The 25,779-nt window shown below is 40.0% G+C and overlaps 1 protein-coding gene across 1 annotated transcript; it reads left to right on the forward strand.

The window, feature by feature from the left end:
• Window positions 1-287: 287 nt before the first annotated feature.
• On the forward strand, window positions 288-25,094 carry LOC125322334 (hormonally up-regulated neu tumor-associated kinase homolog). Its single transcript, XM_048295970.1, has 9 exons — window positions 288-620; window positions 1,577-1,869; window positions 6,252-6,307; window positions 7,419-7,557; window positions 11,495-11,622; window positions 13,746-13,881; window positions 15,395-15,572; window positions 22,054-22,273; window positions 23,323-25,094. Exons 1-9 carry the CDS (start codon window positions 288-290, stop codon window positions 24,072-24,074), a joined length of 2,235 nt encoding a protein of 744 aa, XP_048151927.1. The 3' UTR covers window positions 24,075-25,094.
• The last annotated feature ends 685 nt before the right edge of the window (window positions 25,095-25,779 follow it).

The following is a 25,779-nucleotide window of genomic DNA, read 5'->3' on the forward strand; positions in this document are numbered from 1 at the left end:
GTGACTCAGTTTAATTTGGTGCAACTTACACTGGACATGTGTTTAGGAAACTGTTGTAGGAGGAAGAGAGCCTTATATTCCAGGCTAAGGCTGGGATTATCTGTCATCTGGCTTGGCAGGTCTGGGGCATTAACTGGCATCACATATCAGGTTAGGTTAATAATCTACCACTTGGTTCTGCTTGAGCAGATCCGTGTGCCCAAACTAGGGATCAGTTGACAAACCCAGAGTCTCGGGGAAAAGGGTTAGTTGCTCTGTGATCAGCAGGATGTCACTTGCACCACGAGATGTTCAGACCTAATGCCTGGATCTGCCGTGAATCAGAAGCTACGTCTGGAAAGTGGCAATACATGTCCAGCTCTCCAGGGATGCCCAGGGCAATGAAAGCAGGCTTGGATGACAAAATGACAGATAATGGCAACTTGGACGAGATATTACCAGAATGGGAGAAAAAGTTAAAGGGTATAAAAATACCTTCTTCATTTAACAAGATACCCCAAGAGACTGGGAAGACATTCCCTCACTCCAAACAAGTTGGGAATTACCTAGTAGGCAAAATGATCAACAAGGGCTCCTTTGCCAAGGTGATGGAGGGACTGCACATCCCCACAGGGGAGAAGGTAAGCTCATGAGAAGAGGGTAACATACACTAGGAATCACAAGTAACCTCACACTAATTCACAGCAGAAAATTTCAGACCATTTAATCTGAAAACCACAATCTACTCAGTGAATTATCCTCTGAACCTTATCCTCATAAATTAACCTCATAAATTTAGTTTATTGCTCATGTATAATCAATCACATGTGTGAATACGTATTGAGTGCAACTATTTTCACAATTATAAAATATAGACAACAGAGATATCCTCCTTCTGAAAGAGAGAAGGATGCTGGCATAAAGACAATTTCCAATCTGCCTTGCCTAATAATCCTCATTGAGCAATTAGTGCCTTGCATCTGAACTTTAAAGTTATGGACAACACTTAGTGAAAATTAGCTGCTCCAACAGCAAATATTTATATGGCAGGACACACATAGCATCTGTTATCTCTAGTTCAGTTGGGATAAAATAATATACCACTAGATGCAAGTGTGGAAAGGTGGGTTGCTCTCAAGTAACTTTTTGAATTTTACTTCTCTTGTGGCTTCAGTAGCTTCACTGTCTGAATAGCTCCCCAAACTGCAAAGAGTCCAATCTCAGCCCATAATAGCCAGTACCTGGAATGGCTTTTAGACTAAGTCAGAAGGGAGCATGTTGGAAAAAAATTGCGGTGTGTTTCAGACACAGTTATCAGTCAAGCATGTAGGGATTTTTGCATTTCAGAATATTTCATATGTGCCTCTTTATTAATGCAGTGAGAGGGACAGATATGACAGACTTCAGCCGTCTTGTTTTGCCCTTCAAGAGAAATAAAAAGCAGATTCTTCCATCAGGAACCTCTCCCTCTGTGGTACTGATTATCAACACCATGTCAAAAAAAGCCTCTCCCCCATGAGAGCTTACTCCATATCCTTCTGAAAACTAATCCTGGTTGCAAAGCTTGTTGCTAATTTGCAAATATCCTGCCATTTAGGTAGCCATAAAAGTCATTGACAAGAGGAAAGCCAAGCAGGATTACTATGTTTTAAAAAACATGAAGCGTGAGCCACGGATACACCAGATGATTAAGCACCCCAATGTTGTTCAGCTATATGAGACCTTGGAGACTGACAACTCCTATTACATGGTGATGGAGCTGTGCCTTGGTGGGGACCTCCTGGACAGAATTTGTGACAGAAAGAGGCTGGTGGAAGAGGATGTAAGGAGATACACCAGGCAAATTCTGTCTGCAGTAGAGCACCTGCATTGCCAGGGGATTGTTCACAGGTAAGATGTTTCTCCTCTTTCAAACAGTAAGAAAAGAAAATGTTCAAGAACATAGAGTGTTCTTCTTCACCAAGAGAATTTCTTTATTTTTCCCTAATAAAAACAGGAATTGCAAAGAAGACTATGTACTCTCAGCTCATATTAATGAAGCATTTTATTCTCAGTAGTGGTTATTACTATTATAAGTTGTTATGAACTCCTTGCGCAGTAAAGTGGCAAAGATACTTGTCCCAGGGACAAGAGCTGATGAGCACAACAAACCAATACTTTACCACAATTTTCTCAGAATTAGTTCATGACAAATGTCATGAACTCATTCAAATATTTTAGTGTGGCTACATATATAAATATTGTCCTTTGGTTAACCACAACATATTGAAATAACCATACATCACTCAGAACAGAAAACTGAGGAATCACAGCCCATGGCTTGTCGAGACGACAGGACCCACAGATCTGGGTCTGTGACAGGTTGATGACCATGTTGGCTTTTGCATTACAAGGACAGATCATACGTGGTGTCACTGCTAGAGGAACCTCAGCAGCCCATGCAGGGAGAGCTGATCATCCCCTCTGTCAGGGATCTCGGCACATATGCCAAGAGCAGCAGTGTAAGACTTCTATGTTAGGTGGAAGAATAGGCAAGAAGCAGTTTTTCCCACCGTTTTTCTGTTTAACTTAATGATTCACAGTCAATCAGATTCTTAATTTTAAGTGGTAAGTGCACTCACCAAGAAAGCCCACAGGACCTAAGAAGTAATCCAGTTGACTCCATTGTTACAGCAACCATGAAACAAATAAGCTGTAAATGTGATGCCTCAGCATTTACAAGGGCTTTGTGACTTGAAATGCTTGCAATCCAGCACTTCATTATATTGGATTTTTCAATTAATAAGGAATGAACAAGAAAGAAATAGTTAGTATCTGACCTACAGATTTTAAACGAACAACAAAACCAAAAAACACCAGAAAATAAACCCAAGGGGCTTCACCCATTTAGTCCAGGCTGGCATCCCTGCCTTGCTGGTTCCCTAAGTAATCTATTTTACAGCATTTCTTCAGTGCTTACAATCATAACATTTATGTTCTTCCCATGACAACATTCACCATTAATTTCTCAAGTCCTGTTCCCATCTTTTTGTTTGGAATAATTCTTCACAGTGAGCAGGAGAGTAGCCTGACTTCTTGCCCGACTTCTTTCTTCTTCCATCATTCATGCTTTGCCGGAAGAGCTTAGTGAGAGAGAAGAATTTTGCTGCACACCCTGAGAGTAGCCAGGTACAAAGTGACATGAGCTCCCCTGGTGACTTGATTTACTATCAAACTACCCTAACCAAGGGAAAATTCATTCCTGGCTCTCCAGCACTTTGTTGTAGGGTTTATGAAGTTGCATGGTCTGGCAGGATCCCAGTCACAGGGGTAGGTTCAGTCAGCAGTACTTCAACTCGTGACCTGCTGCTAGCTTTGAGATTCAGACCTATAGCCTTGACCTCTTACCAGAAGAAGATTGAGAAGGATCTGGACGGGCTTCCCTGCTCAGCTCCAGCTGCAGTGATTTATTACAACTCACTTCAGAGATTAAACCAACAAGGATAATTGTGGGTGTATCCTCTTCTGAAAAGAAGGCATCAATGTTTCCAGAAAGATGAGCAAAGAAGTAGGAAAGTTACCTCACAAATCCAGTCTGGTTTTCTCATCTAAGCACTTAGCAAAACTCAACTCCTTGCATTGCTTTAGCCCAAGGAAAGGAGGGTTCCCAAGCTGCCTGTTGGGAGCAGCTGCTGATCCGTGGGGAAGATCCTGGTAGAACGTCACCAATTATACGTTCATGAGATGGATAATTGTTGCCAATGCTTGGGTCTATGCCAAGAATGGAGGTGTCTGGTGATTGTGAAGTCTCATCCCTAAGCTCATCACTTAGGAACGTCCTAATTTAATTTACTTTTCTCAAAAGTGTCTTATGGGCATTCCTGATTTTTAACCCTGTATATATCTCAGAAAAACAGTATCTTCTACCGCCTTAATAACGTACTTGATGAAAAACTGGCTAAATTTGTAACTGTTTTTAGTCCAAATTGATACATCTCAACAGAAATTCGACACTATGTTCAGACAGCTATTTGGTTTCTTAAGCTTTACTTCTCCAATTCATCGCTAAAATCAGCACTGATCCGACAAATCCTTACAGGTTAAATTAAGTTTGAGTCTACATTTCACAGTAAAGGTAGTAACCTTTCTTCTCCATGCAAGATCATGGCTGATCTTTTGCCATAGTTGCCAAAATGACCCAGAAGATGGACTATTGACTCACTTGTTCTCCCAGCATTTTGCTGTGCCAGATATAAGGAGGCTCAGGCACAAGATCTGGCTCAACAGCTCCACAAGCTAACATTCATCAGCTGAGTTCTGCTTACTATCCCTATGCCTGCTCTGGACACGGCCAAGTGGTGAGGTAATGCATCTGAGCTTAGAAACCGCCAATAAAGACGTGCAAGCTAAATCCCATCGCCTTGCAACTGGATTGGGATAGCGCATGCGCACAGTCAGCTACCAACCCCTACAGCTGGCGCTTGTGAGGTGGCAGTAACTTGCTTGTATGTACAGTTCCTAATTTTTCCTGGCTGTTTTTCCTGGATATTTTCCCTTCTCTCATATAAAAATGTCATATATGCCTTTGAATCCCTACTGAACCAAGTCCTGGAGAAACATCACAAGCTGCCCTCTAGGCTCTCTCTCTCTGAAGTACCCATGGGAATGAGGGGGAAAAAAATCACAGTGTTACTTAAATTTACAACATTCCTTGGAAAGTTTCTTTTGGGAAAGAAAAGAGCATGATGTATCTTTGATGTAAGATAACTTCTGACATTACATAAACTTTCATAGTGACCATTATCAGGTATTTCAGGCAAGAAAGTCTACATTTTTATTAACTCTGCGAGCAGTCAGCTCAGCCTATAGAACAGTGGTTGTAGCAATCTAATATAACATTATTTAATGGCAGTGAGTAAAAGTCATCAGAGTGCACTGTGGGGTGCTAAATCTGATAGAAATGTCAGATTTGCAGTAGCCTGAAACACAAATAGTTTTAAACTGCAGCATTTCAGTGCAGAGTTATGACACAGGCAGGCTATGAACAAACTTACCTTAAATCTACCTCCCAGCTTTTGGGCACTGGCTAATTTTCCACTCCAAGAAACATGCTATTCGAATAAAACTTATTAAAGAGATATCATTAAAACCATTCCCATTCTCGGCCTGGGGCAGCAGAGGGTTTTGAATGTAATGCTGTCCCATCCAGAGCCACAGAGTTAAAAGGATGTTCACCTCAACCCACCCATCATGACCACCTCCAGACTCAATCCCCTGCAGCAATGCAGTGCTGTTCATGCAGCACCAATCCATCCAGCCCTTGTTCCTTGTTCCCATCACTCCTTCTACTTTGTCCTCCTGTGCTCTCCAAGGTCTCTCTAAGAGCTGACAAAAGAGCTTTATAACTTCAGAGCAGGTGGGAGAAAAATTCATGTTCCTGGAGTTGTTTCTGAAACTTGTTCTGTCCCTCTCATGGCCCCTGTAGAGCCGAGGGAAGCCCCCAGCAGCAGACTTTGACAGGACTTAGCAAAGCATTGCAGGCTCTTCAACTGGCTCCCAACTCTGAAATTACACTGTCTGAGGACTCCTCTGTGATGAAAAAGATTTTGATTGCCACTTCTGGCACTCCCCACAGTGGGGCATTATTCTGGCTTGTGCTTTTAATTTGGAAATATGTAAATGTTCACACAAGTACCTGAGCCAACATTTTTCTTGCAGCTTGGATTACATCCTCCTTGCAGGGGCTGGCTGATACTGGTTGACCCTGTTTTCACAAACATCACTGAACATGTCTCCACTTTCACAGTATCTGTCTCCAACACAGCTTTGGTACATCTCCCCTCTTAAACAAGCAAGGCAAGTCTCACTTTCCAGTTCCCCTCTCATTCTTCACATCTCCTCGGCACAATTTACTCGCAGAGAAATAAGAAATATTCTGCAGTGCTCAATACTTCAAAAAAGCCAAAAGAACTCTGGTCCAATATGCACAACTTTTTTACTCAAAAGAAGAAATAAATGCAATTCATTAAAAAAAGTCTAAATTCGTAGAACAGATGATTCCTAAAATTAATAGTCTATTTAAAATGTATATTCATAAAATATTCCCTGAAATACTGAAAGTTTCCATTTTCCTGACTGAAAACTTCAGGAAGGAATAAGGATCTTGTTACAATTGTAGGCAGAGCTTTGCAGAACTATTGTTATAATTTCAATTAAATTTTGCCAAAAACTATCTGCAAATGTTTAGCTGGGACATCAGGCACTCTAAAGTTTGCTTTCTGTCTTAATTTCAGGGACCTAAAAATTGAAAATTTTCTTCTTGATGAGAACAACAACATCAAAATCATTGGTAGGTGCACCGCTATCTGAGAAGCTTGTTTTCTGCTTTTTCTGTGTGTGTGCAGCTTCCAGTGACAGTTCAGCTACTATTCAAACACCATACTTGATGAGTGAGCTTGTGATTATTCAATAAACATATTTGAGCTTTTAGAATAAATAAAAGTTATGAATTATAACTTAACAGCCTGTTTGTTTGAACTTTAACTGAAACATACCTTTAAGAGAACAAGGAAAACAATTTTGCCTATTGTTTTCCCTTGTGTATTGCTGGAGAAGCAAGAAACAATTACAGCTTTTACGTGTAGAAAGCTGTTCCTAGCAGAAGTGATTTGTAGACAAAGAAATAAATCTTCTGGGGTGAAACACAGGTACAGACACATTAGTTTGTGTGGAGTCATTACTTCCACTAGAGACCTTATCATTTGGTATGTGTTTAAAAAGAAAAGACTGTTTTGGTCACTAATAGAAATCTTGCTAGGGCTGTGAAGCAAACATTTATAAAAATGAGAGAATTTGCACCAAGCAGTTAACACATCTCAGAGAAACATTAATCTTATTCTATGGGAACCTCACAGAAAAATCCCCACAAGGGATGCTAAATCTTAGAGAAGCCACATGTTTAACCCAGTGTTTCCCAAACTTTTAAAAGCTTAACACCTCTGAGAAAAAAAGGTACCAACTCTTCACCCCTGTTTTATAGCCAGCCAGTCCTTTACAATCACACCTTTCTCTTTCCTCCCTCTTGCACACATGCACATGCACAGAGAAAAAGGCTTAAGTTAGCACTTTTTCCCCCACATTTACCATGGGCTAAAGCCCACGGAGCTGAGCCCAATGTCATAGCTCATTAAGCCAAGCTAATGTGGCTGTGTTGTTAAGCTCATGCACTCAACAAGGGCAAAACAAAATAGTTAAGCCAAAATCAACTAAACCAGGTCCATGGCTGGGTAACTTTACTCTAAGTTCTCTGCTAATTCATGGCATGTTAATTCAAACCCAAATTGGCATCCACAGCTGAGACATCAATAGATGCTACAACTATTTCTCCTATCTTTGGACAACTGGTAAATTTAAAGTAGTTTAAAAAGAGACTAAAGCTTCTTTGCCTTTGTGACCATTAGATTTTGGACTGAGCAATACTGCAAGGTTTGAGGGTCTCTCCCAGGAGCTGTTACATACCCAGTGTGGAAGTCCAGCTTATGCTGCCCCAGAACTGCTTGCTCATAAGAAATATGGTCCAAAGGTGGATGTCTGGTCCATGTAAGTAGATCTAAAAATGTACTTATTGAAACACTCTCAGCACTGAATGGTTTAGATAAGACTCTGATATAAATGGGTTGGTGGCATTCAGCTTTGGGGCATTAAAGGCAAGAGCAGAAATATATGAGGGAAGGGTTGCCAGAAAAAAAAAAATTGAGTATTTAGAAATGTGCCTCCATTTCAAGACACTGGAGAAAAAAAAAGGGCATAATCAATACACATGCTATTCTGAAGAAACCCTGTGCCAAGAGAAGGCAGCAGAAGGTAGGGTATCTGCATATAGGAACCTGTCCTGAGAAGTCAGAGAAATAACTTGTACATATCAATCCCCTCAAATGAACCCCCCTGCCTTCCTGTCCTGGCAGGCAGTTTCAGCTGATAGCTGAGTACCTTCTGTCAAAATCAGACTCCGTGAAAGCCTTGGACTGACAAATGGCCATTTTCTGTCTAAGATGTATTTTGCCAAAAGAAGAAATCTATACAGAAAAACTGAGTCTGAAGGACACGCAGGCCAAAGATGTGGCTGTAACAGAGCTATGAGATCTCCACCCATACCTTAGCAAGGCCCTTTATACTGAATTATGATAATAATGTGGAGTTATTTTCCGTCATAGGTGGCACAAACCTTCATGGACTCCATTTTCCTTTTTTATTACATCTACAGGATACATCTCCTGTAACAAGCAAGAATGCAGAAGCTGCCAGGAGAAGAGCAGTTTCTCACATAAAGTATCTCAGACTTTTCAAATGCATTTCCAGTGTGCAGTTCTAGCAGTCAGGTTATGGGGGTATTTACATTATTTTTCTAAGTGGAGCTGGTAAAACGATAATATATTAAGTTGATCTTCGTATTCTTTAATCTTCATGGATCTGGACAGGAGAACAGCTCTCCATGTCCATCATTTGTCCAAAGGCAGTTCATGTTTTTCTGTATGTATGTATGTTATATATATATATATATATATATATATATATATATATATATGCATGCAAGTGTATCACCTTCTCCTCAGCTTTTTCATAGTAACCAGATGTCTGTGTCTCCACCTAGGAGACATTTTATAAGCCAATTTCCAGCAGGTATGATTCAGGGTATGGCAAGTGAGCATGAATAATACAGACTGAACTGAATCTTTGCCTAGAGCATTAAGATGAAAAAAAAAAGTGGCTCATCAAATGCACCTTCATCCAGACTCCTCCCACTTATTTGCAGTTACAACCATAATTCCTTGCAGTGACCTGACTGACAAGTGTTAGAATAAAGATCCAGCTATTGAAGCCAATGATAAAGTCCCATGGATTTCAAATAGCTCACAAGATTTCTAAGAGTAATAGCACTTTTTGGTTTAGAAGCGCCACCTCCCATCACACCCCACAAGCATACCCATTTAAAGGATGTTAATGTTATGTTTCTAGAACAGGTTGTCTAGAAGAGTTGTAGATGCCCCATCTGTGGAAGTGTTCAAGGCCAAGCTGGATGGGGCCTTGGGCAACCTGGTCTAGTGGAAGTTGTCCCTGCCAATGGCAGAGGGTTGGAACAAGATGGTGTTTAAGGTCACTTCCAACCCAAGTCATTCTATGATTGTGTTCAACACATAATGCTGCATTTGATCTAAACCACTTCGTTCAGAACACCTGCAAAAAGGAAAGGAAGGCCTGGATGTACACAGCTGCTCTGAACTGGGATGTCACTCTTGCCTGTCCATCTGTGAGAATGAGGAGTCTCCTTGAGGAGTTCTCAGCAGTCTTTACTAAACTGTGTGTTCACAAAGGATAAAATGTTTTAGTTTGCTCTACAGGATTGCTGGTACCTACATACAGGCATCTGGTTCAGGTGCCTAAAGCAGAAAATTAGTTTTCCTATATGCTCAAAAGATAAAAAGGATTTATATGCACATAGTTATATAAAGTATATTACTCCTCTCAAGACCTGCTCTGGCAGACATACTATATATTTGGGGTTTCATCTAATGATGACTCCTATACCTCAGCTTCTTCTAAATTTACAGGGTATAAATGGTACACAAAGTTAAGGATGAAGGGACACATGCCACCAAACTACTTCAATATATGTCTGATTTTCAAGAGTGCTACTCTGAATTTATGTAAACATAGCACAGATTAATCAGGTCTAGAGGATGCTGTCAGCACTTAAATAGGATAATACTGATTTCACATTTCAGGTATCTGAATGAGGGCAAAGCAGTAATCTTAGAACCATTTACTGAGCTCACTATGTTAATAAACAGCAAATAACAGGTCAAGGTCTATATAAACTTATATATGGCCCTTGCTGTTTAACACAGGTTCTGCACCTCAGGCATAAAGCATATTTAAAATTTATATTGGAATTGTTCATATTATCATAATGGGAAAGGGAATTCTGATGGACTAAAATATTAGTTAAAAAGATAAGTTACTTCTGGTGTCACAAAATAAGTAAACGACTGCAGATTGACTGGACCTAGAATCAAAAGATTTCAGTGTAGTGCAGAAAGACTGACTTTATGCAGAAGGACTGACAAGGAGTTGTTACAACAGGAACCAGAGAGCCAGTCAGCCAAAAGGACACTCACAAACCCAACCAGATCCAACTGCAATACAGCCAAGACTCCTGAGATGCAACAGTGAACTGCAGTGCCTGTTTGCCTATCATGACTTCTGTGCAGAAGATTTTAAAGGTTCTTTGAAGGACTGCAAAGTGATTGGCTTTCATGCACCAGCTGAATTGAGGAAACAGCTGTTGTAGTCAAACAAATCCAGGTAGTTCAATAGGACAGAGGAGAAGCAATTTGTATGGCTAATAAACTTCCAAGTTAAACATGCCATCAGATTCCATCTACAATTAACTACCAAGTGTGTTAGTGTTTACTAGCTATAACTGTGTGCAGCTCCATCTCATGGTTTTTCAACTGTTGGAACACATTAATAAAAATCATAGTTGAGCACATCACAGATTTGCTTCACAGATATCATTTGCACTAGTGTACCAACCACGCCAATTAAATTAGAGTTGCCTGAATTCCTAAAATTAGTATCTCTGCTGAGCTCAGTAGAGAAATGGTAAAGGACAGTCGGAGGGAACTCTGAACAACCTGGTCTAGAGAAAGGTGTCACTGCCCTCAGCAGAGTGATTGGAACTGCATGATCTTTAAGATTCCTTCCAACCCAGGCCATTCGATGATTCAATGATTCAATGATTCATTCTATGGTGAAGAACAGTGCTGCTGTGGCAGTGCAGTTCAGCTGGAGCAAGGAAGTACCATGGAGAGTGTTCAAGGAAACCTCCCTGTCCACAAACTCAGGACAGCTAACAAAGTTTTCCAAATGTTGGTACTTCTCCAGACTGAATGGCAAACCTTCACAAAGTTTGCTGGTCGCTGCTAGCAGACTGTTAGTCTTTCGCAAGAGTTAAAGTTTTAAGTCTTTAGCCAACAGCAAGCTGTTACCAAATGAATGCCTTCTGGGCATAAGTCACACCTAATTTAGCAATTTGAGCAAAGCAAGAAGAACTTAATTACTACTTGGAACAAGATCTATTGCATCAGTCCCAGTTCTGTGTTGTCACTCAGCCTCCAAAGCAAAATGCTTTATTCTGATGGGCTGGGTACATTACACTGTCACTCCAATTAGCTTATTTTTAAAATAAACAGCAGGTCTCCACTTTCAACACCACAGGCTTTCCAGTCACTCACTGTACACTCTATTTTATACACACTTCCCACACCATTCTTTTCTAGATAAAATGGCATTTAAGCAAAGAAAAAAAGGCATAAAATGTGTATTCAGTACGAATTTCTGCTTAGAGGTGATCTGTTACCTCATTTGTGATGCTGAAGGCAACTCTCTGAAAACTGACTCATAGCTTTGTGAGATTTTTAAATAAGTACTTATTAGCATCATATGGAGCTCTGATGTTTGTCTTTTCTTTTGACAGAGGTGTGAGCATGTTTGCTATGCTAACGGGCACATTACCCTTCACAGTGGAACCTTTCAATATCAAGCAACTACATCAAAAGATGTTAATTGGAGAAATCAGCCCTATTCCATCAGATATTTCCACTGGTAAAGCAGTTCAGTCTTTATAAAGAATATCAATGCAAAAAAGTTTTAACCCATGTAATAATGTGAATTTAACAATAACTCAACCTTTTGGAAATTAAGATGTACCTTTTCCAGTTGCTCTGTTTGCATTTAGAAATAACTTTTTTGAGGCTATGGCAATATCTCTTTATCTCAGGCTACAAGAAAAATAACGTTGTCTCTTCAAAAGGCCATTATTCTTGGTTTTCATTTACAGGGGGAATAAAAAGTACATTGCTTTTACATAAGTGGAGTAGCTCTGCAATAAATGAGAACACTGCCGTGTTTAGTATGTCCCATGCTGTGTGTCACAGCCAGGCATTCTTTCCTGTTTTTCCCACAAATAAGTTATCTAAACCTTAGATATTTTTTCCTGGAGACCTTATCTTTTGGCTACTGACAGGGCCTACAACACTGAGATTATTAAAGACATGGGAGGGCTATTTTTGCGAAGAGTCCGTTCATATTTTTCGAGAGAAAGAACTGAAATATAACATTTTTCAGTTAATTTTACTGACAATCTTTAATGAGGTGCAGTCAGTGAAGTCTTTTAGGACAACTGGGAAAGATAGTTCTCAGAAATTCTAGCCTGAATTACAAACCATGGCTCTAAACCCCAGAATTCCTGTTGGTGTATATACGCTATCAGTCAGCAGTACAACGTTTACTTCCTCAGAGTTAAAAATTCTGCTGCTTTACAACAATTCTTATACACCTCTGGCTTTAATCCCCATTTTCTCTCCACCTGGAGTAGCATCTTCTCTGTTGACTGTCACAGGCTCGGGCCCCTTCTCACAGCTGTTATGGTAAGTCTTCACTGACCAAGTCAGAAAGCAGAGCAGAGTGAGACATGTTTTGCCCAGCTATCTACCAGCAAGAGTTCAGATCTCCCCATGGTTTTGAGAAGCATGGCTATGATGTGAGGCAAGAATGATCCTAGGAACCAGGATGAGCTTCAGTGGCTGCCTGCAGCCAAGCACTGGAAAGCAGCAGACAGTTCCAGACTAAGCTAGCTGGATCTAGTCTGGAGTATTAAGATAATGTGATGATTCAATTTCTTTCTCTCCCCTAGTAAATGGAATAAGGATATCTACCATAGTTGTCAAGAGTGTTTGTACATTAGTCTCCCATTTCTCTTTCTTTGGAGATCAGTTGCCAGATAGCAGTTTCATTTTTGCAGAATCCTTCCATAGCTGCAATTATTATATTTCTAATTTTTCTTATTTATGTTATTGTTATGGCTTCTACTAATAAATGCATTATCTCTGCTTTTCTACAAAGCCCACACAGTTAGTGGAAGATTGTGGGTAACTCCATTGTTCTCTTGCCCACTGGGAATTCAGTGAGAGAGCAGTAATAAACTAGATTTGCATATTTTAGATCTAAATTCTTCTGAAGGAGATTACAAGTGAAAGGAGCAGTATGTTCCCAGTTTAATGCTCACTTGCCTTTTCGTTCACTTTAAAACTTCCCCAAGGGATATGGAAGAATTCAGTAAAGTTTTCCCAAGAAGAAAAAAAAAAAGACAGGGACTTTATGCAGTGTTGGAGCTGAGTGATTGACGGACAGGAATGTTTGGCTCCAGCTCCAGGGAGCCAAAGCACAACACATCATGTGAGCACAGAAGTCCATCTCCAGACCTCATTACAGAGAGTTTTATTGATGCAATTGGCTTCTTTGGGTGAGGAACATAACCCCTGTGTAGTCAGCTGGCACGGAAGTGCCCCTTCTCAGACGCCTGATCAAATGCTGAGTGGGCACAATGCTGAGATTACTGCTGATGCCATAGGCTGCTTTCACTGGGGTAAACCAAGCAAATTAGGAACTGAGTTCCAGTACTGTATCTACAGCAGCATCCAAAGGTCCCTAGCAGACATCTCAGCATGGTTTGGCCACTGCTGCCCACCCTGCCCTTGGGGGAAAAGTGTCACCCCATGGGACCACAGCAGACTCAGAGAAAAGCCCTAGAGACTGAATTTTAGCTGAGGCTCTTACAATGTCTTGAAGCAGGGCAAGTACCACATTTCTGCAACAGGAAAAATATGCAGTGGTCAGATAATGAAATATTACTAGCAAACAAGCCATTTTACTGGAATACTGCACAGGAGCTATACAATTCATGCAGTCTCTACTTGAGCCCGACCCTGCTAAGAGGCCTGGAGTCAAAGAAGCAGTAAAAGACAAATGGTTGAATGAAGGTTTCACCAGGAAAATACTGAATGCTGCTGCCTCTGAGAACAGGTAACAGTTTTGACATCTATCTTCTACCTTGGGATTTCTGGATTGCAGATTTGGGAGGGAAGTGTTTTTAGGATTTTGTTTGTTTGTTTTAGAAGATTTTTGTTATCTACTATGGGCTCTTCCAAAATGACAGAGTTTTACTTCAGAAAATACCACATAATCATTCTAACTGTGGATAAATTTTATTTAAGAGGAAACATCCTTATATAACTGTTTATATCTATTGTATCAATAATTTTGTTCTTAACATGCCTCACAGCTGCCAGTAATTTCAGTGTCCTTCTAATCCTTTCCTACAAAACTAGGTCTCGCATGCCACCTGAAGAAATATTTTTATATTACACTGAAATTTTTGTTATTCTAATGATTTTTATTCTCACCCATCTTTGTAACTGGTTTTAACTATGCTCCATTTATTCTTAGCAGGGCACTTTATGGTTTGAGATTATTATAAAAGTTTGAAATAGTTATGTGCAATATGACACTTCACATAAACACTGCCAACTTTCAAGATGTTATTCATCTTTCATATTGGGATGCTGCAAAGCATACTTTGCATGTCTTTAAATGCCTAAATTCAGTGATGGACCTTTTACATCATACTCACTGATTAAAGTAGCTAGTAATGGGTCAAATATTTCATTCCCAAATTGTTCTGTAAAAGTCAGTATTTCGCACTAATTGAAAAAGAGAATAATTTGGCCTGTGTAATCTGCACCATCTGCATCAGTGTCTAGAGGACTCTTAGCAAGTTCTCCTACCATGGTGATCCACTGCCAGTCACAGCCAGAGCTGTTAGAAATCTACTTGCAATTTCTGTGAGAGTTGCCCACTGTTTTTACCTTTGCCCTCCTTCCTTCCCTCACATGTCTGTGCTCATTCATACTGAAGTTTGAAAAAATGTCTTAGGAGTCTCATAATCCAAGGCTGATGTATTTCTGTAATGCCTTTGCTGGACTTTGCTACTCACAGAAGCCCATGAGTAAAACAATTATCATTACAACAAAACATGTTTTATTTCACAATCTGAGTTATATAAAAATTGGAATCCTACTGTACTTTCTTTGGTTCTTTTTTGTCCTTCAAGAGTTTCCTGCCTTTGCTACTTTTCTGTCTTCTTATGTACATGCACACACACTATCTCCCTGTTAATCCGTTTGAGGATTAACTACTGTACTGAGAACTGAAACACACACATTTGATTAAAATGAGAAAATGCTGTTTTCCATATTTTAATTTTTCAAGCTTAATCCTGGTGGGTGTCCTTTCAGAGTAATCAATTGTATCAACAATAGGATGTTTAATGATGCAGTAACAGAGCCCCAGCCCGGCAGTGAAGTTAGCGTAGCCAGACAAGAAGCTTATTGCACAACTGTGTATCATAATTTGCCTGTAAAATCAACTTAGCCAACTCCAGCTGCATCACAAGAAGTGTAATGTCTGCTTACTGTAAATTCTGACATTGTACCTGGCCGCATCATTTGTATTAAAATAATTTTTCCGAATATTTCAGATTTTGCCCCAGTGAATTGAATCCTGTTGTTTTAAACTACATGACAGAAATTATGGGGTTCAGTCTTTCAGAAGTTATCAACACTTTAATAAATAACAGACCCTCTCCTGCCATGGCTTCTTATTGCTTATTGCTGAAGAAACTGCTCAGGTACCAGAAAGACCACAAAAGAGCTCAGGTAAGATATTATGATCATGAGAGGCATAAAGGGCTCCCTGGATTCTTATACGGAACAATCCAGCAGCTACATAGCACACATGAAAAAGGTGGTTGTCCAAAGAATGGGGAGAAGTTCATCAAAAAATAGTCATGAAATTGCAGATCCAAGTGCAGTCTCAAGAAACCTACATTCTGGCATTCTCAGAGGTGATTAATTTATGAGATTTTTTTATTCCCAGAGATAAATATACCTTTTTTATGACTAATGAATTTTTAAAATGAGCTGCTGGTTTTAATGGGATTGAGAATTATTTTGTTTTACATATAAGATTACTTTTCCATTGGGAAAAGGAGCATTAGCATCTCAGTGACTTCGCCATCCTTTTCCTTTCTGACTGGTCTGTGAGGGTTTAATCCAAAGTCTGGGGAGGTGAGTAGGAAGCTGTGAAAGTTGTAAAATCTTTTCCCAGCATCTTTTTTTTTTTCATACTTTTACCCCTGTATCCTATGCTCACACTCCAGCTCCAGCTCACTCAGGGACATGGAGTGAGATCAGAGGGGACAAACATTTTAAAAATAAATTCAAAAAATTATGGTAATCATTGGTAAGGCCACAATTAGTCAAAAAGGCTGTAAGCTTTTCTTTTACAACCGTCTCCACTAAGGGGTTCACAGCTCAGCCATAAAAATTTTGCTTCAGGCAGAAACTAGGCAGACAGGAAGCCAAATTCCAGCTTCTAACACACAAGTGCAATGGGAAAAGTTTCAGCTACAAAAACACACACATTAGCGATTAGCCTCCCATTCAAAGCCTTTGCCCTGGAGAAGCTGTATTTTGAGAAGGTCCAGTTGACTCCTCTAGAAATTATTCAGATGAGCTTGAGCAGATCCAGATCTCCATGCCAGCACACAGCCCCAAGGTCGCAACAGTCTGTGCAGTGTCTGCAGACAGAGCCATAACTCAAAAATATGAGTTGGGGAGTGTGTGTGTGCATGCTTAGGGAGAAGAGGCTTTTCTTCACATATGTGAATTTTTTCATATTACAATTTTAAGCAGGATCTGCTAAATCATAAGTCACTCAGAAAGACCCATATTGTGAAGGCTATTGACCAGCTTTCTAATACCTCTGGATATCAAGCTGATTTACAGCCAGCAGAAATCTAGCCTTCCAGGCAAGTCATAGTGTTTCACATTTTGTATGACCTCTTTCAGCATCCTACCTGGGAGAAAGAGGGAAGTGATCATGTACATAAAGTTGCAAGCTGATTAAGGGTCTGTGATACTTCCTGCCACTCCTGACATCCAAAATGCCCTCTTATGGCAGAGAGTCAAGCTGAATTCAAGCACAGACCCTTAAAACAGCTCTGATTGTAAGTCAATACACTAAAAATTATTGTTTTGAAGTCCTAGTAAATACATTTTCCAGGCAGACTGAAACTTTTGGTAGAGCAAGGAGGAAAAGAGAGGGAGTGTAACAAAGGAGTGAGTGACATCTTCTTTCCCTGTGTTGACATTTATTCAGTTAAAGGTTTAAACCCAAACCAGTAGTGACTCAAAATAATATGACCTGTTTCCAGCTCAAAACAGTGACTACTTTCACAAAATCACAGCATCACAGACTGACTGAGTCTGGCAGGGATCTCTGGAAGCTGTCTGATCTAACCCCCCTGCTCAAGCAGGGCCACCTACAGATGCTTGCCCAGAACCATGTCCAGACAGCTTTTGATGGTCTCCAAGGATGAACACCAGCATCCCTGGGTACCTTGTGACCATGCTCGGTCACCCTCACAGTGAAAAAGTGTTTCTTGATGTTCAGAGGGAAACTCTTGTGTGTGCTCCACTCTCTTAATCATCTCTGTGGTGCAGAAGTCTCTACACTATGTCCACGTCTCTCTTGTACTGGGGAGGCCAGACCTGGACTCAGAACTCCCGGTGTGGCCTCACCAAGGCTGAGCAGAGGGGCAGCATCCCCTCCCTTGACCTGCTGGCAACACTGCTCCTATTGCAGCCCAGGATACCATCAGCCTTCTCTGCAGCAGGGCCATATTACTGACTCATGGCCGACTTGGTGTTGACCAGAACCTCCAGCTGCTTTCCAGCCCGGTGGCCCCAGCATATGCTGGTGCCTGGGGTTGCTCTTCCCCAGGAGCAGGACTTTGCCCTTCCCTTGCTGGACTAAATCCAGCTGGGACACATCTAAGCATGTAAACTGGAAATGCACCTTGGGGTCTGTTCAGTTGTGTCATATCCCAACTCCCCAATTCTACACCTTCCCCATGTCCCCTTCCACATAACTCCCAGGTGTGTAGTGCTTTCTTCTGCACCACAAAACAATGCTGATCTGCAAACTTTTGCATGATCAGTGTGGGAAGTTCTTAAATTTGCAGACAGATTCTCCCTTTGATGGTTTCACAGGGAAACTACTCACTTTTAGTAGGACATCTTTGCTGAGAACTTGAAATACAGGCACGAGCTAAATGTCTAAATTTGGCAGAGTGGATTCTACCACAAATAATACCTTCCAATATCTGCTACTAAGACATACAAATTAGGAAATTAGAACAGACCAATTCATACCATCTTTTCATGTCATTAAAAGTTTGTTTCCCTTTTTCCCTCAGTACAAAGTTCATAAATGCTACCTTTAAACTCATGAACACAAAGCCTGCTACTAGCACAGTTTAGAGATCATTCTGTTATCAGACTGTAATCTCACTGGTTTTTCCCAAGATAATCACGCTACAAAACTTGTTTCTTATTTTTTTCCCTCTATTCCCTGTTACATTCTTTTCTATTATGAAAATTAATATTTCTCCCTTGCTCGTTGTTAGGCTCTGCTACTTTTTGCAGTTAATACTGGTCTCTTGATTGTTTCTTATTCCAGGCTTTTGTATAATTAACCTTTGCAATCACTCCTCCCCAGGAGCTCTTTCAAATCATGACTGTTAGTGCTACCACCTTTTAACAGTTTCTCCAACATTCAATAATATTCATATTTCTCAGCAAGAATTTGCGCAAAAAAAGGGAAGAAAGAGAGGAAGGCTGGCTAAGAAATCAAGCTGGGCATTCTTACTCAATCAATGCTCTTATTTTTCCAATATCCTCTGGCCTGTTCTTCAGCTAGAGCTACTTTATGCACATACTTGCACAATGGCAAAACTTAGCCCTAAGCATATGTGAAGTATATAGGGAAAAGAAAAGAATGCGATCCCAAGGCGGAGCCCCACACGGGTGGCATGACGTTTTTGGGCAGAGGCAGAGCCAAGAGCAGCCCCCAGCTTCCCTGGAGACTGGCCCATGCTGTGCTGGCACAGCTCTCGAAGGAGGCAGCTGGCAGGGGATTATCTTGCGGGAAGGATTCTCTGCTTTGGTCTAAAAGAGGCCAAATTCAACCACCTCTTTGGCAGGCTGTGATGCACTTCTTTGACCACCCAGCCACAGAGAGCTGAAACTGAGGAAGAAGAGTAAAGATTGTTAACTGAATGCAAGGGGGAAATTTCTCACTTTTTATTCATCTTCTTGTTGAGATCCTGATGTTACTAGAGCTTAATTGCAACAGCATGGGTATTTGTGTTATAAATTATGCCAAGGATATTTCAAAATGCACTGATAGATATTCTCTCTATTCTGTATAAAGCCAACTATTTGCTATTTATTACTAGCAGTGTGTCATCTGTCTTTAAATCACATAATATCCTTTCAGCTCTTCAGATCTTGCAAATGTATGCATCTGCTTTAACTTTAAGGATATGGATAGTTTCACTGAGCTCAACAAGACAGCTTGTGTGTATAAAATTAAAGCAAAAAAATTAGAATTTGCATATAAATAAGTGGAAATTCAAATCTAAATTATGGAAACAGATAAGTAACAAGTAACAGTCACAGGTAAAATGAAGAAACCTGAAAACTAATTGCTGTTGATTTACATTATTTCTTTCTAGGACCATAAAGATTATTTCATATTTCTATCTGCCTATGAAAAGAGATATTTACAGGGAGCTAATATCCATAAAGGAGCAAATTTATGGTAAAAAAATACTCCAGTATTTTTGATCAAGTTAGAAACCTCCTTTCCTCTCAGTGACTTGTAGAGAAAGTTGGCATCTGGCTCTTCTGAATATTCTGTCCAAAAAGAATGAAGCATATCAAATATCAACACAAACAGAAAAGTAATTGCATTCATAATAATGCCTATGAATAACAAGCAATAAAATATTCTACCAACACAATCAGCCCACGACATTGTTTGGAATTCAAACGTGTATTCATAAAACAGTGCATTCAACCCATTCCAGGCAGCAGAATATGCCATGATTTTTCAATACCAAGAAATATACAATTTCCTGAGGAAAATTTTTCAGCAGAAATTCTAATCTAAAACTGAAAGAAAAAGCCTGTGGAAATTACTTTTCATGTACAAACCCCCTGCATTTGAAAAAACAGTGTGAGTCATTGTATTTGCACCCTCTCCTTGTATACAGAAGTTTGTACATGCAAATAATAGTTTTGTTGGATGCAAACAGATGTGATTCTCATTTTTCTGGCTGCAATTAGAAAAGTCTGTTGAAAGCTTTAACCTTAAAAAAGCATAAGATCCTTTCCATGTTCAAATTTGAGCCATAAGTCATTGGATAAACTTAAAACACAGCCTGTCCTTTTATGCATAGTAGTTTCTCCAAGCAATGTATTTACATTTTATGTGTTCTGCTGTAGAAGAGGGAGCCTTAATGACTACAATTTGCCATCCAGAACTTTATAGCTGGTCCTTGCAGAAAATAGCATTTCTGCCAAAAAGCTTCCTGCCCAGGTGCTTAACCAATTAGCTCTTAAGAGGTCGGCAGTAAAACCAGTCATGGCAAGTTTTCCGATATACTGTATATAAGGTGACAGCTTGCAAAATGTAAGATGAAAATTTGTTTTCTTAACTAGCAGTGTGTAAAATCCTGGGAGACTATTTGATTGCACAGCCTAAAATATTTATGACATCTCAAATTCCCAATTGATCTAGTGTGGTTTTAGCAATATGTTGTCAACTTAAACGTACTTTGTTTCTTTTTATAAATAAAAAATTTATTTTTAAATAATTTCCCTAATTGTGATTGGGTACTACAGGTAAGTAGGAAGGATGCGGTGACCCCACAAATTTGAGGTTTGAGGTCCTTAAAATTTTTCCAAACATTTTTGCTAACTCACAAAATACATTCAAGCTATCAAAAGTGCCTTTTGTCCACAAATTGCACCCACATTTTAAAATGGCATGTTAGATTAAAAACATATTTTTCACAAGGGCAGTACTTTGCAATGCAAAGATTAGGAGAAAACCATGAAAAAGATGAATACACCATAGTAAAATTAATTACCTCTCTGCCAATGGAAGCAAGAAGTTTGTATTATGTGGGGATGGCAGTAAAAAGATCAAAACTCACTACAGATAATCCTTGAAGTGGTAGCCATGTAATGACAAAGTGGGCCTGTCAGAGATGATATGGAAAGCAGCAAAAAAGAGCTGGATGTTGCACTGGAATATCCATGTGGGTAGGTGTCTTGGTTTCAGAAACTCCATTTCAGAAATTCCTTTTTCAGGCATGCCAGACCTGAAAGGAGATGTTCTATGACAGAAGCAGCACACAGAGCAGTCAGCTCATCACAGGACTTAGTTCTGTAGGAAGGGATTTATTTCTTCTATTCTTTGCTTTGCAAAGTTCTCCCCTTGCAAAAAATATGTTTTAAATCTAACATTTTATTTCGCAGCTCTTGCATTTTCACAAGGTTTTGATAACTGAAACTCAGTGTGCATGAGGCTTACACAGTGAGGACTCTGAAAACTGGGATCATAGCTGATTTACAAGTGACCTACATATGAGAACATATCCCTTGTGCACGGAAGATGCTTGTAGGAGTGAGGGAAGCGGCACTGCAGCAAGCAGTGAGTCCTGAAGCCCATGTTCCTGTTGGGATGAATGGTCCTGTTACCACAGCTTCATGGACGTCTTCCTGCTGCAATTCCACTGCAGAACCTCCCCAGATGTGTTCTAGTCTCATGCTGACTACTTGCCCTCACAGCAAACGGCAACAGTCGCATGACATGAATCTTCTGGATCAGGGAGTGGCTCACAGCATTCTGTAATGTTTGTGCTTTGCAGCAGGATCTCTGCGGTACCCTGACCTTCCTTACACATCTTGGGAGACTCCGTGAGCCATAAGCCTCGAAGGAAGTGCTATGGGCTCTCCAAAGATGGCATTCTAGCATTCAGTGGATTTTCATGAAAACTTTCTCCCTACAGCCTGTGTGGTAAAGGGAACGGTCTGCCAGCCCATGTACAGCTGGGTTTCTGGAAGAACCTCTGGCATAGGGTCTGTTCAGATGGAATGTTGATCTGTGTAACTAAGGCTTGTGTGAAAACAAGATTTCCCATTACACCTTAGAGAGGGATTTCTTTTAAAGTTTGAGGTGCTTTTTTGTTCCCTGAAAATCAAATGGTGTCTGATCATTTTACAGAGGGAATATGAAGCAGAAAAACACAGTATTAATCCCAACAAACAGCTGAATAAAGAGTCAGAAACTAAGATTTCCCAGAAGACTGAAAAGGACACTCTGGAAAACCTCAGAAATTATGGCAATACGGCATTTCCTACTGTACTAACACTGGCAATGCAAAATGCTATTCAAGAAGATGATATCACAATTGCATTGGAAAACCAAGAAAACTTCTCAAAAGGTACTGTTCTGAAATAAGTCTCAGCATGTCAGTTCAAAAGGGTAAAAGGGTATCTGTCTGAGGAAAAAAAGGGAACACAGTCCCTGAAAATGCTATGGAAATATCTTTGCATTTTGTTTTGAATTTCAAGTATTTTGAGCAATTTTTTCCCAGGCCCAAATCTGGTGATAGATTTAATCTTGATCAAGTGAAATAATTTTCAGATAAACACTTGACCCAGTGCAAGCTCTGCAGATACTAATCACAAGTAACTGTTCCATGTCCATGTGTAGGTTATTTTATCTCTGAGTCACCCTGGGACAGTACTAGTACCTCTAAGGCACTTCCAAGAACAGAAATTTATGAGTAAAAAAGGGCATTTATTTAAATTCCCGGGATGAATGTGAGCATGGTGCAAGTATCACAACTTCACTATACTCAGTGAGGGGTTGTCCTCATATCCATGACATCATTTTCCACAGTCTCAAAAATATAGAAGATGCACAGTACTGAATAATCAAACTCTATATCTGAATATATTCTTGTTCAAGTTATTGCACCCCCACAACTATTTACTTATGTGCCATGTTTAAAACGATGTGATAAATATCCCCAGAAGAATAAATGAGTATGTTGTCCAGAGAAGCTGTGGGTGCTCCAACCCTTTAAGTACTCAAGGTCAAGTAGGATGGAGCTCTGAGCAACTCTGATCTAGAGAATGGTGAATGGGGATTGGAATGACAAGATCTTTAAGGTTCCTTCCAACCCATACTATTCTATTATTCCTTGATTCTGTAGTACTCACTAAAATTAAGCCAGACAGCTTTGTGCTGAGAGGCTCATTCAAGACTGTTCACCCAACCAAAAAACTGACAATTGCCTACCTGCAGATCACCATCTGCCTGAAATTATCAGTGCAAAATTTCATTCTGTGTCAAGGTTTACTTTTATTTATGACTTTACAAATACAGATTTATTATGGGACGAAGCTGATGTGATATTAGCATGTTATTTTCTTGAAAATACCATTCCAGGAGAAGCTGATCTGATTTGTTCTATATTCTATTTAGTTTCCAAGTTTGCAGGCAGAGAGTTGGTCCACTGTGGGCCTCCTAAGTCATCAAGCAAAAGTATGCCATGTGAGCCCATTTATCAGCCACTTTTGGACTCTCAGAACAGTCAGAATGATTTTGAAGACTTGACAGAGGCCAGAAAACCATGTCTTCATGAGAAATCCTCATCCACACCAGCAAACCAGCAACCTCCCTTTTCAAACATCCAAGAAATGACAAGTACAAGAAAAGTACCTGCACGGTCCCTGATGGAAAACAGAATTATTACCAGAAGCCCTTTGCCTCGTCAGGACATGAGGTTTAAAGATCTTCTAAAGGCAGTATATGACAATATTTACATCCCAACACAGAGGCAACTTGATAAAGACAGCGCTGACCTCCTCGTGATTGACTCTCCCCAGTTGTCACCTTTCCCCAGGCTGCAACAAGCTACCCTGAGAGAAACCCTACCTAGAAAGATTCCCTTGATGGGGGCAACACAGGAACACAGAGATATCTGCCCTCTTGTTATAGTGAATGGTTCAAAACCACCGGCTTTCCCCATGCCCCAACAGCAAAAGTTTACCATAAGAAGTATGAGGCAATTTAAAGAAAACTCAAATCATTTTTTCAATAAGAAAACTAAGAAAAACTTTATTCAGCTCAGACACATACCTACAACTACAGATGTAAATCTTCCAGTTTTACGCCCACCGTACCAAACCACATTGGGGAAAAAACCAGAGATTCTAAGGTTAAATTTTGCATAAATAAATCACACACAAAACATCAGAAGGAAAAAGGATGAAGGAGCAGGTAAGAAACAAAGGTGGACAGACAGAGAGAGCAAGAAAAGGAAGGTGGGAGAGATTAATCCAATCTTAAAATTAGAATCATCCAAACACAAAAGAATTATATGATTAAAGCTGTGTATCCTCTGACATCAACCAAACGCCATGCTACAAATTTTGTGGAGCACAACAAAGACACAGAAAAACAGATGCCACTGTAACAGAACAACATAATGTATATTTAGGCACAAAAGTGGACACTGAGGGCAGAAGATGTGATTTTTAATATTTTGTACCAAAACATGTCCTAAACTTGTGTTACTATTCCTTATGCATTTCATTAGGGAAATAAACCTGGGCAGGCAATTTTCATTAAGCTGTGAACATAATGCAGAAGGTAAAAAGCCAGCAGCAGTGAGGGAATAAACAGTTTTGGGGGGATTGCCATGATACACAAAATAGTCATGGCACTGATAAATTATTTGTTTGTTTCTTTGCTAGTTTGTTAGTTTTAACTGTGTGTATTCCAATTAATGGAGAACATGCAACCTAACTCCCCTGAGAGTTAGTTGCATTTTCTCTGTAAATTTAACAACTTAATTAGTATTGCCTGTTTGTCACTGCCTTTGCAATGTTTGTACCTTACTATTGAAAACATGAATTTTCTCTCAGTTTCAATGTATTGTGGTTCTCAGTTAGATTGTCATAGTACTAAGCTTTAAGCCTTTTTCTGTCCTCAAACAAGTTTTATATCAGTTTAAATCCCTTAAGTTCAATGGATTTGAACTTGACTGACACCAACAGAGGTGAGAATACAATAGGAGTTTTCATATTTGCTGCTCTGTAGGATCCCACATAAAAGGGGAATGTTTATAATTTAGGAAATATTTATGTCTTGAATATGTTTTAAGCTTTGGAGCACCCCTAAAAAGCACTTTTCAGTGAATATATGTTTTGAAACAAATGGATTCAACTGTAAGTTTACATTTCAATTCACTGTTTCCTTTCACAATACTGAAATGCTTCATTCTGGACATAAATCATGGCATCACAGACTCACAGAATTGTTTATCTTGAAAAAGACCTTGAAGATAATCAAGCCCATCACTAAACCATGTCCCAAAGAGTCATACCTAGACATCTTTTAAATACCTCCAGGGATGGTGATTTAACCACTTCCCTCAGCAGTCCGTTCCAATATTTGACAACCCTTTCAGCAAAGACATTTTTCCTAATTGCCAACCTAAACCTTCCTTGGTGCAGCTTGAGGCTATTTCCATTTGTCCTGTCATTTGTTATCTGGAAGAATAGACCGACATCCACATGGCTACAACCTCCTTTCAGGTAGTTATACTGAGCCATACAGTTCCCCCTGAATCTCCGTTTCTCCAGGCTAAGCAACCCCAGCTCCCTCAGCCACTCCTCAGAGGACTTGTGCTCCAGACCCTTTCCCAGCTTCTTTGCCCTTCTCTAGACTTGCTCCAGCACCTCAATGGCCTTACTGTAGTGAGGGGACCCAGAACTGGACACAGCACTTGAGGTGTGGCCTCACCAGTGCCAATTACAGAGGGACAATCACTGCCCTGATCCTGCTGACCACACTATTGCTGATACAGGCCAAGATGCCATTGGCCTCCTTGGCCACCTGGACACACTGCTGGGTCATGTTCAGCAGCTGTCAACC

Source organism: Corvus hawaiiensis, chromosome 3 (assembly GCF_020740725.1).
Source record: "Corvus hawaiiensis isolate bCorHaw1 chromosome 3, bCorHaw1.pri.cur, whole genome shotgun sequence".
Taxonomy (NCBI): Eukaryota; Metazoa; Chordata; class Aves; order Passeriformes; family Corvidae; genus Corvus; species Corvus hawaiiensis.